The sequence below is a fragment of the Trichechus manatus genome, unplaced genomic scaffold (assembly GCF_000243295.1).
Source record: "Trichechus manatus latirostris isolate Lorelei unplaced genomic scaffold, TriManLat1.0 scaffold00130, whole genome shotgun sequence".
Lineage (NCBI taxonomy): Eukaryota > Metazoa > Chordata > Mammalia > Sirenia > Trichechidae > Trichechus > Trichechus manatus.
In genome coordinates this window covers 7,091,749-7,106,364 of record NW_004444066.1, presented here as the reverse complement: position 1 = coordinate 7,106,364, position 14,616 = coordinate 7,091,749, and the positions used below count along the sequence as shown (strand labels likewise).

At 38.8% G+C, this 14,616-nt stretch overlaps 1 protein-coding gene across 1 annotated transcript in view; it reads right to left on the bottom strand.

Annotated features, from left to right (window-relative positions):
- PRELID2 (PRELI domain containing 2) overlaps window positions 1–14,616 on the bottom strand; it is a 99,737-nt gene that overhangs the window by 25,849 nt on the left and 59,272 nt on the right. Inside the window, exon 3 of the mRNA XM_023739186.1 lies at window positions 11,252–11,357. Within this exon, the coding sequence (XP_023594954.1) occupies window positions 11,252–11,357 (106 nt within the window). The remainder of the gene's footprint in view (window positions 1–11,251; window positions 11,358–14,616) is intronic.

Below are 14,616 nucleotides of genomic sequence, written 5' to 3'. Positions count from 1 at the left end.
TTTTGATGTGTGCATCTATTGCTATAAATTGTCCTCTGAGGACTGCCTTTGCTGTGTCCCAAAGGTTTTGGTATGATGTGTTTTCATTCTCATTTGAGTCTGGAATTTTTTTATTTCATTTCTGATTTCTTCTATTACCCAGTGGTTTATAAGCAGGGTGTTATTCAGTTTCCATGTAATTGATTTTTTTTCCTTGCTCTTCTTGTTGTTTATTTCTACCTTGATGGCGTTGTGGTCAGAGAAGATACTTTGTATTATCTCAGCGTTTTGGATCTTGTTAAGGATTGCTCTGTGGCCTAATATGTGGTCTATCTGGAAAACATTCCATGTGCATTGGAAAAGAATGTGTACTTTGCAGCTGTTGGGTGGAGTGTTCTATATATGTCTACGAGGTCAAGTTGGCTGATTGTGCCCTTTAGGTCTCCTGTATCTTTGCTGACTTTCTTTCTAGATGTTCTGTCCTGTACTGAGAGTGGCGTGTTGAAGTCTCCAACTATTATTGTGGAACAGTCAACTTCTCTTTTCAGTGCTTTTAAGAGTTTGTTTTATGTATATGGGAGCCTTGTCATTGGGTGTGTAGATGTTTATTATGGTTATGTCTTCATGACGGATCATCCCCTTAATCATTATATAGTGTCTTTCTTTGCCTTTTATGGTGGATTTTGTTTTAAAGTCTATTTTATCTGACATTAGTAGTGCCACTCCTGTTTTTTGTTTTTTGTTGTTTTTTTTTTTTTTTTGTAGCTGTTTGCTTGATATATTTTTTTCCATCTGATTTTTAATAAATTTACGTCTTTGTTTCTAAAGTATGTCTCTTATAGACAGCATATTGTTGGATCCTGTTTTTTATCCATTCTGTCACTCTCCATCTCTTTATGGGAGCATTTAGGCTGTTTACATTCAGTGTAATTATTGATAAGTGTGAGTTTATTGCTGTCATTTTGTAGTGCTTTTTTTTTTTTTTTGTGGTGCTCATATTTTCTTTGTTCCTCTTACTCTCCTGTGCTGAATTCCTTTTGTTTGTGGATTTTTTTTTTTTCATTTCTTTTGTTTTTGTAGATTTTGTTTTTACTGAGACGTTATGTTTTTTTTCTTTATTTTGATGAGTAGGTTTGTTAACTTTCTTTGTGGTTACCTTGAAATTTACCCATATCATCCTAGGTTTGAACCAGTCTATTATTACTTGGTACCGCCTTGCCTTCCTCTTCATTAGAAGGTTCTACACCTACACCATTTATTCCCTCTCTTATTGTTATGATTTTGTTGTCACTTACAGATTAACCTCTCTGGTTCCCTGTTGTAATTCTTTTGGTTTTGGACAGTCCTTGCGAGTTCATTTCCTAGGTTGGTATCCGGCTGGTACAATCATGCATCCTAGATTCAGCCTGTGGTCTGATGTTGTTTGTTCTCAGATCGAAGGACTCCCTTTAATAATTCTTGTAAGTTTGGTTTTACTTTTACATATTCCCTTAATTTCTGTTTATCTGGAAATGACCTAATTTCACCATCAAATTGGAATGAGAGTTTTGCAGGATATATTATTCTTGGCTGGCAATTTTTTTCTTTCAAGGTTTTATATATGTCATCCCATTGCCTTCTTGCCTGCATGGTTTCTGTCGAATAATCTGAGCTTAGTCTTATTGTTTCTCCTCTGTATGTGACTTTTTGTTTTTCACGAGCTGCTCTCAGGATTCTCTGTCTTTGGTTTTAGTGAGTGTGGTTATGATATGCCTTGGTGATTTTCTTTTGGGGTCTATCCTATATGGGGTTCGTTGAGCTTCTTGGATGGTCAGCTTTTCATCTTTCATGATATTGGGGAAGTTTTCTGTCAGCAGTTCTTCAATGATCCTCTCTGCGTTTTCTGTTTTCTCCCTCTATTCTGGAACTCTGATTACTCACATGTTTTTGCTTTTGATTGTATTCCACATAATTCTCAGGGTTCCTTCGTTTTTCTTCATTCTTTTTTCTGATTTTTCCTCAAACAGAGTTGTAGCCAAGTGTTTGTTTTCAATTTCACTGATCCTGTCTTCCATCGTTTCAAACCTGCTCCTCAGCCCTTCTGTGACACTGTCCATTTCTGAAATTTTGTTGTTTATCTTTTGGATTTCTAATTGTTGTTTTTGTATGATTTCTAGTTGTGAATTTATTTTAGCATTTTGTTCTGTTTTCTTGAATTCTTCCGTGGCACATGGAGCCAGGTATTTGAGAGAAAGGAGGGGGAGGTGGTGAGAGGTAAGGAAGAAATCTAAAGAAGCAGAAAAAAGTAACACCAGCAGCCAACAAGTGGCACTCAGGGAGCCGGCCGGTGTGGGTGGATGGAATCCAAGTGACACCAGGGTGAAGCAGGTGCTTCCCAGCCAAGAGACTGTGGTCGCGTGAAGCAAAGGAGCCGAGTGAGGGTGAAGAAGGGTGGGCAGTGGGAAAGTGTATATCGCTGGTTACCGGTTGTTCTGTCTCCTGCTGGAAACTCTGTGAAGCTGCTTTCTCGTACCTTCTCTTCACTGATCTCCGACAGGAGTCCAAGATGGCGGATCCATGCTGCAGTAACTGATAGGGGACCTCTGCATGTATCTCTCCTTGCTCTCTGTTCTCCGTCAGTTTCTTATTCTATTCAGTGCTTGGCTGAGTTCTTTATCTCTTCATTTGATGCTTAGGGTTTCAGGAGTGACCTGTGTCTCTGTTTGACTTAGTTTTTCAGATCTTTGCTGTGGAGGAATGGCATGGTGCTTCTATTGTGCCATGTTGCCTGGAAGTGTCTGTTTTTTCTTTTCTTAATAGAGAACTCTTAATACTAATAATTACTGAAGTTTTTCTACACGTGAGGAATGTTTTATATATGTAATCTCAGTTAATCCTTAATGTAACCGCATGAAGTAGGACAATTATCACTCCATTTTAGAGATAAGAAAATTGAGGATCTAAGAGGTGACATAAGAAAACCAGACCACAGACCAAGATGCCTTTCTCTAAAATTTCACATGCACTCCCTTTGTTAAACATACAGCCAAAACCTTGTTTCATACTGAATATTTCTAAAGGCTGAACATACTATGCTTTTGTTTCAGGAGTTGATAATTGGTATCTAATTGTTAGGATGTCTACAATTTGCTTTAACATATTTCAGCTCAGGCAGTTCAAGTTATACACCAGGTATCGTCAGTTGCCTCAATGCAGGCTTCCCACTCCAGGGGTTGTCTGTGTGCACTCTAGTCAGCAACCTCATTCTCCAGAGACTTCAGTTATCTTTATCCTTGAAAAACACCAGAGGCTTTGATAATTATCATAATGATTGCTAAACTGTGATTTTCACAGGTGAAATTAGTGACTTGTTAACTAGCATAATGCAGGTTAGAAACGGACTCTCATTAACTTAATTAATAGGACTTCAGATAAGGGGAGTAAGTCCCTGGGTAGTGCACACTGTTAAGTGCTCAAGTACTAGCAGAAAAGGTTGGTAGTTTGAACCCACCTAGAGGCACCTTAAAGGTCATAACCTTGAAAACCCTAGGGAGCAGTTCTACTCTGTACACATGGGGTCACCATCAGTAAGAATCAACTTGACAGCAACTAAGAAGAAGAAGATATGGGGATTACCTCAAAATTTTAGAGATACATCCATCGTTGCCTGGTCAGGGTGCAAGACTCTCTAGCAAGACTTTCACCCTCCAATTTTAGGGATGGCACCCATTGTTTACGCTTAAATGGTCCCATGTCCAGCTGTGGATCAGAGGATTCTGGTTGCCTGGTGCTACCTGTAAAACAGCTAAATCCTGCCTTTGGAATATTGTCAGCTCTGCCTTCAGTGAACTGTTCATGCAATTCATAGCCAGAGCCCCAAAAGGGTAGAGACTTAATCAAACTTACAGAACACATTGGGTAAACTATTTGTGCCTACATGCATAAAAAAATTAATAGATGAAAACATTGGGGAACAAATAAAGGTGATGGTTGAACAACACAATGAACATACTGCCACTTAACTGTACGTGTGAAAATTGTTGAAATGGCAAATGTTTTATTACATACCTATTTACCACAATAAAAAAAGATTAACATCTAAATGTGTGGCACAATTTCTTTATATGCTGGTAGTGAGTTTATGTGGTATAATTAACCCTTAAAAAAAAACAAAACCCTTTGCCATCAAGTCGATTCCAACTCATAGCGACCCTACAGGACAGAGTAGAATTGCCCCACTTGAATTGCTATGACCTTTTGGTTAGCAGCTGAGCTCTTAACCACTGCACCACTGGGGCTCCTAATAACCCTTACTAACCTCTAATTATCATCAATTCTCAATATGCACCAAAAAGAACTGGACAGTTGTGCATACACCTTGGCATACAAAATGGCTCCGGTCAGCATGGTATGGAGCTTTGTGACAGGGCTCCCAATGATCCCTACCTCCTGATTTTTATGCCTTTCTGTAATCTCCTTTAAGGAGTCCCAGTAGCGCAGTGGTTAAGTGCTCAGTTGCTAACCAAAAGGTTAGCAGTTCGAACCCACCAGCCATACACTGTGGGAGAAAGATGTAGCAGTCTGCTTCTGTAAAGATTACAGCCTTGGAAGCCCTATGGGGCAGTTCCACTCTGTCCTATAAGGTCGCTGTGAGTTGGAACAGACTTGACAGCAACAGGTTTGGATTTGGTTCCGTAATCTCCCTCCTTTGACTGTAGGCTAGATCTAGTGACTTGGTAACAGAATACAGAAAAGATGAAGAGATGTTACTTTTGTGATTAGAGTACAAAAGGCTTCCTTCCATATGCTAGCGCTCTTGCCCTCTGACTTGCTTGCTGCCATGTTGTAAGACACTCTATGGAGACACCCATATGGCAAGGAGCCAAGGAAGGTCAGACAAATCCTACCAGCAACTCTGTGAGCAAGTATGGAATAGAAACTTCCCCACTAAGCCTTCAGATGAGATCTCAGCCCCAGCCCAACACCTTGATTGCAGCCGCATGAGACTCTGAAGCAAAGGACCCAACTAAGCTGTGCCTGGACTCCTGACCCATAGAAACTGAGAGATAATAAATGTGTGTTGATTTAAGCTGCTAATTCAATAACACAGCAATAGATAAATAATGTAAAAAATGATGCAACCAAACAGTAGCCAGGTTTTTTAAATGCTTATTTGGACTCCACCTTTTTTTCTTCAGTCTCAAGGAATTACCTTCCACTATTAAAATGGATTTTATTAAGGCTAAAATAACAAGCACACACCCTAAGAAAGCAGCATGTTCAGATCTCTTTAGCTGTAGCATGTCTAGGCCAGAACTTCTTCAAAGCAATGTTCAAATTGTTTGACTTGCCCACGTTGTTTCCGTGACAAATATTTCACACCCTGTTGAATTCAGTCTCTCTCTGCTTCAGCCTCCCTATCAACACAATAAGAATAATGATGGAACTAATAATGGGGCCTTGCCAAGAGAGTGGCTGAAATAACAAATTATTTTATCACACATCGAAAATGTATTTCACAAACTAAAAATCCACCTCTATGCAACTGCATAATGAGAGTTCTGCATTTCCGCAGCATTTCTAGTCATCTCTAAGTACTCAGACAAACTGGCCTAAAAAAGAACTCACATGACAAGATTATCATCACGCATATTATTTCCTGAGGCTCCTCAGAAAAGCAAAATGTAGAATTTGCAGCAACCATGCAGGGGTTTGCCAAAGAAGGTCTTTAGATTTTGGTTTGGAATTTTTGTGGGTTTGGTGGGGGAGGGGAGTGGAAGAGAATTGTTTTGTTTTGCTTTGGAGGAGTGTAAGGAGAAGCTCAAAATATAGTTATATCCAAAGTAGTACAGTGAAATCTGTGAGAGCTGGAACTCGACGGGACTGCCTTGTGTTTCTGGGTCTCACAAATTTTCTGCTTTTGACAGGGTGCAGTCTTACTGCCTTTTTATCACTCTCTATTAATGGAAAATATTTTACTTTTCCTTCTCTGACAGGTTTCCACCTTTCATAGGTTCCAGCTTTCACAGGTTTTACTGTAAAAGGCATGAATCCTCAACAAGGGCAACATCAATATGAGGCAAAAATTATTTCTTGGTAGCAAAAAAACTTACACTTTTTTGGTATAAAGTACAGATATAATACAGTACTTAAAAAGATATTCAGTATATCTATGGTATTAAAATTTCATTATGGGGTCAATTGGGAAAAAATGTCTGAAAAGGCTCCTTCTTGTTGTTAGCTGCCATTGAGTTGGCCTGCCACTCATGGTGACTCCATGCATAACAGAAAAAACACTGCCCAGTCCTGCTTATCCCCATAATTGGTTGTAAATTGAACCACTGTGATCCATAGGATTTTCATAGGCTGATTTTTAGAAGTAGATCACCAGGCCTTTCTTCCTAGTCCATCTTAATCTGGACACTCCCCAGCCACTCAAAGCTCTTTCAAGTACCAAGTTCATTGCCCTCTCATTCCTACGCCTATTCTCAGTTTTCCAGTGTAACTGAGTTCCTTGCTTCTGCATTTCTCCATCCCTCTGCCTGTATTAAACATACAAATCTTGCCCCCATGCAAGCAAGCAGTTTAAATCCCAAGACTACTTATGTAGACTACATGTACTCACAGGCGTTTGAAGGGGAAAAAACAAAACAAAACATTTAACTATATAAGGTATGATAAAGGAACATGTATGATTTTTTTAATTCTTAAAAAACACAGGTATAATACAGTACAAATAAGTACATTAACAAATACCTTATGTATATTTGACCTGTGTTCTTCAATTGATTGAGGACTTTCACAGATAGCTTTCACATCTATCTGTGGGGAATGCATTAAAAATCCCCATTTTATGGGCAAATAAACTTAGGATCAGAGAATCCTAAATCACAAAGACAATGGGAGAGAGAAAGGTCAGATGGCTCAGTCTAGAGCTGTTTGTTTCAAGGACTGCTTGTTGATGTGACTAGGAAGGGGAAATCCCTATTCTCCTGCCCACAGACTTCCATTCTAAAAGGAAAGTGAGGTCCAAGTAGTGTGTGAAAAGTCAGCATTTGTGTGATAAAGGCCCCGAATTACAAATTGCTTCAGAGTGGTAAAAGGAGGAGAAAAAAGCAATTGAACCAGGTCCCCCCTTTCCCCCTCACCCGAGGCACAGAAACACAAGAGACCTCAGCTTGGGGATCCATGTCTAGGGTCAGTTTTTAATTTACAAACACAGAAATAAAAACTCTATGAGTGCCTTGTTTTGCTTTTTCTGGAAAAAAAAAAAAAGATATCAGATCCCACCTCTACCACCACCAAAGAGCCTCAAGGATAAAGTCCTAAAGTGAAAATAAAGTCACCTAAAACGCTTTCACAGTGACATTCATAGAGGCCATTTATGCAGGCTCAGCCAGGACAGGTTTATCAGAAAGTCAGGTTGATACTGGAAAACATCACCACTTGGATAAAAGGAAAAAACACTTAAGCACGAGTGGCTCCTAAAGTTGAAAAGCTAACTAATTAATCCAAACCTCTTCGAAAAGAAAATGTAAAGTCAGATAAGACAAAAGCTAGCAGGAAAAAATATATTCTTACTTTTGAGAGTAACAAATACCTAAGTGGGAATAAAGAGGAATCACTTGGTTCCTCCCTCAAAATTTTAAAGTCACTTGATTTCCAGAATAATATTCATAAGAAACGATATGGGTACCTCAATGTACATTTTATTTCCTTTCTATTCATTTTCACATGAATATATTGAGTACTGTTCAAAGTACTATGGGTTAAGGGGGACGGGGATTGAGATTACATAATAAAACACTCTCTTTGCCATCAAGGAGCATAGACTGTACCACGGGACTACGTCAGAAACCTTTGGAATAGGTATCCCTCCCACCATCACTTCTCTGAGAACTGACACTCCAACCTTGATCCACACGGTCATGGCAGAGAATGAGCTATATCTCTACACCCTGACTTCCAACCCTCCTTGTTGTACTTAACCTATGTAAGGTCAACAAGAGTCCCTTCCAGAGAATTTGGAAATGAAAGAAATAAGGAGATAGTCTCTTTGTTGGCCAGAGCCCTAGATAACATGTACTCTCAGACTGTGAATGGCCACATCCCACTACACAGCCTAGGGAGAAGAGAAAGCCAGACTGTGGAGAAAGAGAAGACAACAGGGGCTGAGTCTCTCAGACAACAGCTGAAGAAAGAATAATGATTGGGTTCCCGGCAGATTTCAGTTCCCAGCCCAAACATTTCTTCAGCCTGCCAGCCTCACCACCCTCATACCCTTCAGTGAGTTAGCTTAAAGCAGTTTCTGTTACTGGCAACCAAAGAATCCTAAGAACTACAAGGGGAGTAAGACCACAACACAATTTGTCTAATGCACAGCAGTATCTGTGAAGTATCATGATGCAGAGTAGACAAGCATTCCACTTCATTCATCAAAGGGCTGCACAGTGAAGTGGCAAGAGACAAGACTTGCTGACAAAAGAGGGGGATTTGAGCCTAGACACCACCCTTTGCTAGTCCCTAGAGTAAGTCCATTTAGCCTGCACTTAACACGGTGCCTGGCACAAAGCAGGTGCTCAATATATATTTGTGAAAGGAAGAAAGAAGGAAGGCAGGCAAGCAGCCATCCATATACTTAGCGCATTTAACCTCTTCAAGCCATTTCTCATCAATATAATAGGAGTAACAATGTCCACTTTATGCATCTCACAGGATCAGAATATACACAACCACCATATGGTTAAAAGTCAGATTGATGGACAGGCCAAATATAGAGCCACTTGGATTAGTCAAACAAAGATTATCTAAAGCAGAGACTGGCAAACTACAGCTCATGAGCCAAATCCCGCCCACCACCTGTTTTTGTATAGCCCTCAAGCTAAAAATGGTTTTCACAAATGAACACTTGCAATCAATTTGATAATAAGGAACATTAACTTTGAGCCCCAATTCAGCTAAATGTTATCCCTCCTCAAAAAAAGAATGCCATTCTTCCGATTCATGGACCTGTATTACAAGAAATTACACTCACTTGTTATTATTATATTTTTAATTTTGTTAATAAAATATTTACAGAAATTCATTATCTCTCTCATTATTTAAGTACCTACATAATATCCTTGATTTGCCTCTTCACCCACAAAGTCTAAAATATTTACTATCTGGCCCTTTACAGAAAAAGTTTACTAATCCTGATGTAAAGGATGCACAGGAAGTCAGCTCAATCAGGAACATAGTAACGAGATTATTTTTCTCATTAATTTCATTGTTATTAGTGTGTTATTTTGCAGCCCATGGGGGTTTTTACTAACGCATCTATTGCAATGGAGCAGAATAACCTGCAATAATGTGAGTGAAGGTGACATCAGAACTTCTGGAAGCTCAACTACCCCCTTCAAGCCCAGGTGTAAACAGACAGGAACAGTTCTGCATGTAGACCAGGCTGCATACGTTCCAGAGAGGACCTCATCTGGGCCGAGCAGGATGTCTACAGAGAATGAAAGAGTACTGAGTACTCATTGCTTGCCCTCAGTCTCTCAGACTAAGGCATCCTAGTCCAGGTTCATTCTTGAACCTAGATCTGCAAAACTAGAACAAGGGTCCATTATCCAGAAAATCTGGGAATTGCAACAGTAGTTCTTCAGACCAACCAATAAGCCTATCCAACAAGGTAATGTGTACATAAATCCTGAGTAAACCCTGGAAATAAGTGATTGTAATCATCGATAATAACAACAAAAACACTTCCAGAGTACTTGCTGTATACCCAGCACTGCACTAAGCATACAAAGGTGTGTATGCCATGGACTTTGTCCTAAAGGAGTTTTGAAAATCATGCTGTGAAGGCATGAAAATCAGACATATTTATCTAAAAACAGAATAATAGTACAACCTGACATTTATTAAGTACTAAATGAAGAGTGTAAAGCAGAGTTTTTCAAACTTACTCTTAACCCACTGTTTTTTCTAAAAAAAAAAAAAACCTCGCGTGGAAAACCATATAAAATAGATTAAAAACAGAACATCTCTATCTAAAGCAGGGTCCACAAGACATCAGAATTCCAATGTAGCCTCCTACAAGCACAGTTTGAAAAACACAGGAATGTACAATCAGGATCCCCAGGCGTTCAGGAGGAAAAGAGAGGATGGTTGGCAGGAAGAACTCGGGATATTTCATGGAAGAGGTGGCAAGATTTGGACAGACAAAAAAGAAAAAAGGAGAATGGTGCTGCTTGCGGTGCTAATCATGTGGGAATAACGTCAGCGAGGTCTGTGAGGTACGTTTAGAGGTGGGAGTGGACCAGTTAGAGGTCTGGAAGGCTCATGTCAGGGAGGAGTGGGAAAGAGGAGGTTGGTATATGAGAAGCAAACGGAAAGCTTTGATGATATGCCTGGCTTGGGATCTCCCAGATAATTTCAAATCTCACTGTAATCATAAAAATCAAAACAAAATTTCAAAATAAGAACTTTTTGGAATTAATGGTTTTATTCTTCATTAAAATAGTAACATAAGCACAACATAGAAAATTTAGTGAGGAAAAGAAAAGAGAAGGGAAAGGTAATATTATCACTGTTACCCAAATATAATCACTATTAACATTTTTGCCTATTTCCTCTGTGCATCTTGTGTGTGTGTGCCATGTGTATTTTTCTCTGATAGTATCATGATAGTCATGCTATTTTCATATAGTTTGTTCATAATATTTACAAACACTACAGGATAGAGGTTAAGAGCACAGGCTCTGAAGTTGGACAGATGTGGGCGTAAAACCCTGGCTCAGCCACTTACTAGCTGTGTCAACTTAAGCAAATTAGTTCACCTCTCTGTGTCTTCCTCATCTGTATCAGGACAGCAATAGATCTGTTGAGCTTTGTGAGGATTAAATGAGGAAGTAAATAAAATTATTTAAACAGTGAGTAGCACATAGTAAGCATTCAATAAATACTAGCTATTATTATCTTTTATGTTACATAGTTGTCATCATATTACGTGTACCAGAAATATAGTTTTTCATTCTGATTATTTCTCTCAGTTAAGCCATAAGTATTCTCCATGTAATCACATAGTCTTCAGTGGCATATTTTTAATTTAATGGGCCTCAAATGGTACTTTAGTTTCACTTTGATTTGCATTTATGTAATAATTAGTGAGGGTAATTACTTTTCCATATATTTGTTTATTACCTGTATTCTTTTCACATTATTTCTGTTCATAACGACATCAATAATCCTGTTGGAATTCCCATGGTTTCTTAAAATTAATGTTGGTTCAAAGTGGAAACAGGCTTACCTTCTGGGCACCCTGTTTTAAGAATGTGCTGGCAAAAGTTTCCAAAATGCAGTTGAGAAATCCAGCCCCAGTAACTGAAATCCTGCCTCTTTGAATGAACTCTGTCCTACAAAAAAAAAAAAAAAGTAGGAAAAGAAAAACCAACAACACACATCTTTGATGTCACTCTGTTTTTATATGTAAACCACAGACATTTCCAGCAGCATAATTACCACTTACAATCAACGCAACTAAAAAAAGTTCCATAATAAATCAATAATTCCCTGCTATAACAAAAGGCTTATTATAGAGATTTACAGTTAATATAAGCAAAGTCTTATTCATATTAAGAATATTCATCTCATGTGGCAAAAATGCCTTTCTGAAATTCAGTTTGATATCTGGGCCCATCTCAACAGCATAGACCCTCATTACCACCGTACAACACGGTATATACCGGAACTCTAACTTCAACTGTTTCAGCTGTGAAGTGGCAGGTTCTTGACATTTGCCACTGCTCTGCCCATTAAGCAGGGTCTTCACCTACCCACATCAGGGAACTGAGGACTGGTGACTCCACCCATGCCACCTAGCCACCTGCGAGAGGGGCCCATGAATAAGAGGTGCCCCCCAGTCCTTACAGCCAAGAGCATTAGGTGCTCACAGTCCGGCTGCAAAACCCACACACCTACGCACTCTAGGAAACACGGACACATCTTTCTCCTGGACACTCAGGGGTGGCCGTCAACCCCCTGCCTTGCTCAGAGTGTGTCCCCCTGCTGCAGCCAGATGCCTGTGCCTACACCAATCACCCATGCCTGTCCACGACTGTAAGTGAGAGCCTACACCACACACTTGGTGGATATCTACCTGGGCACCTGAGCTGAAACCATACAGGAGGAGTGGACAGACTCCTGAGCTCACATACCAAGTAACAGACATAATCACCTGGTGACAGGACATTAGAGTTTCAAAGGTGCCAATAATCAAACTAATTCATATGAGCAGCCTATTTGGGCATATCAAAACAAAACAGAAGCTAGGACACAGTAAGCAAACATAGAATAAATAAATATAATAACTTATTGACGGCTTGGAGACAACAGTCAATATCAAATCACATAAAGAGGCAATCCATGATGGCTTCAGCAAGCTCCCAAAATAAAGAATCTAGAAATTCTCCAAAGGAGGAAAATTTCTTCGAATGACCAGAGACAGAATACAAAAGATTAATATACAGAACTCTTCAAGAAATTAGGAAGGAAATTAAGCAAAATGCAGAACACGCAATAGAGGAAATAAAAAGATTAGAGAAGAGCATAATGACAAATCTAACAGGCTTCAAGAATCCATAGAGAGACGGCAATCAGAAATCCAGAAGATTAACAACAAAATTTCAGAATCAGACACAACTCAATAGAAAGTCATAGGTGCAAAACTGAGGCAACGGAAGTCAGAATTAGTGAGACTGAAGATAAAGCACTTGACACCAACTTATTTGAGGAAAAATCAGATAACAGCATTACAAAAAATGAAGAAACCCTAAGAATTACGTGCGACTCCATCAAGAGGAATGACCTACGAGTGACTGAAATACCAGAACGGGGGGGAATAACAGAAAATACAGAGGGAACTGTTGAAGATTTGTTGGCAGAAAACAACCCTGATATTGTGAAAGATGACAAGACATCTATCCAAGATGCTCATGAAACCCCACATAAAGTAGATCCCAAAAGACAGCACCAAGACATATTATAATCAAACTTGCCAAAACCAAAGATTAAGCGAGAATTTTAAGAGTGACTAGGGTTAAACAAAAAGTCACTTACAAAGGAAAGTCAACAAGAATAAGCTTGGACTACTCAGCAGAGACCATGCACGCAAGAAGGTAATGGGATGACATATATAAAGCCTTGAAGGAAAAAAACTGCCAGCCAAGAATTATATATCCAACAAAAGTGTCTCCCAAATACGTTGATGAAATTAAGGCATTTCCAGATAAACAGAAATTTAGGGAATTTGCAAAAACCCAACTAAAATTACAAGAAATACTAAAGGAAGTCCTCCAGTTAGAAAATCAGTAACGTCAGATAACAACCAAAGACTAGAACACAGGACAGAGCAACCAGATATCAACCCAGATAGGGAAGTCACAAAAGTAAATCAAAGCCAAAACACTGAAAATAGGGAAATAGATGTCAATATGTAAAAGATGACAACATTAAAACAAAAAAGAGGGGCTTAAAAAATGTAGACATAGATTTTTCATATGCAGGGGAAGTCAAGGCGATATAAAGTAATAAAAGACTGGTATAAACTTGGAAAAACAGGGGTAAATATTAAGGTAACCACAAAGGAAACTAACAATCCTACAAGTTAAAATAAAAAACTAGAAAAATATAAAGGCTCAGCAAACACAAAATCAACAACAATGAAAAAGATAAAAAGAAAAACGACTCAGCAGAGAAAATTAAGTGGAACAAAGAAAATGTGAACAACACACAAAAAAAGACATCAATATGACAGCACTAAACTCATACCTATCAATAATTACGCTGAATGTAAATGGACTAACTGCAGCAATAAAGAGACAGAGAGTGGCAGATCGGATAAAAAAACACGATCCATCTATATGCTGCCTAAAAGAGACACACCTTAAACTTAAAGACACAAACAAACTAAAACTCAAAGGATGGAAAAAATATATAAAGCAAGCAACACTCAAAAAAGAGCAGGAGTGGCAATATTAATCTCTGACAAAATAGACTTTAAAGTAAAATCTACCACAAAAGATAAAGAAGCACACTATATAATGAGTAAAGGGTCAATACACCAGGAGGACGTAACTATAATAAATATTTACGCACCCAATGACAGGGCTCCAAAATACATGAAACAAACTCTAACAGCACTGAAAAGAGAGAAAAACAGCTCCACAACAGTAGCAGGGGACTTCAACACACCACTTTAGGTGAAGGACAGAATATCTAGAAAGAAGCTCAACAAAGACACTGAAGAGCTAAATGCTACAAACAACCAACTTGATCTCATAGACATACACTGAACACTCCACCCAACAGCAGCCAAGTATACTTTCTTTTCCAATGCACATGGAACATTCTCCATAATAGACTACATATTAGGCCGTAAAGCAAGCCTTAACAAAATCCAAAGCATCGAAATATTACAAAGCATCTTTTCTGACCATAAAGACATTAAAGTAGAAATCAACAACAGAAAAAGCAAGGAATAAAAATCGAACACATGAAAACTGAACAACACCTTGCTCAAAAACTACTGGGTTATAGAAGAAATGAAGGATGGAATAAAGAAATTCATAGAATCAAATGACAATGAGAACACATCCTACCAGAACCTTTGGGACA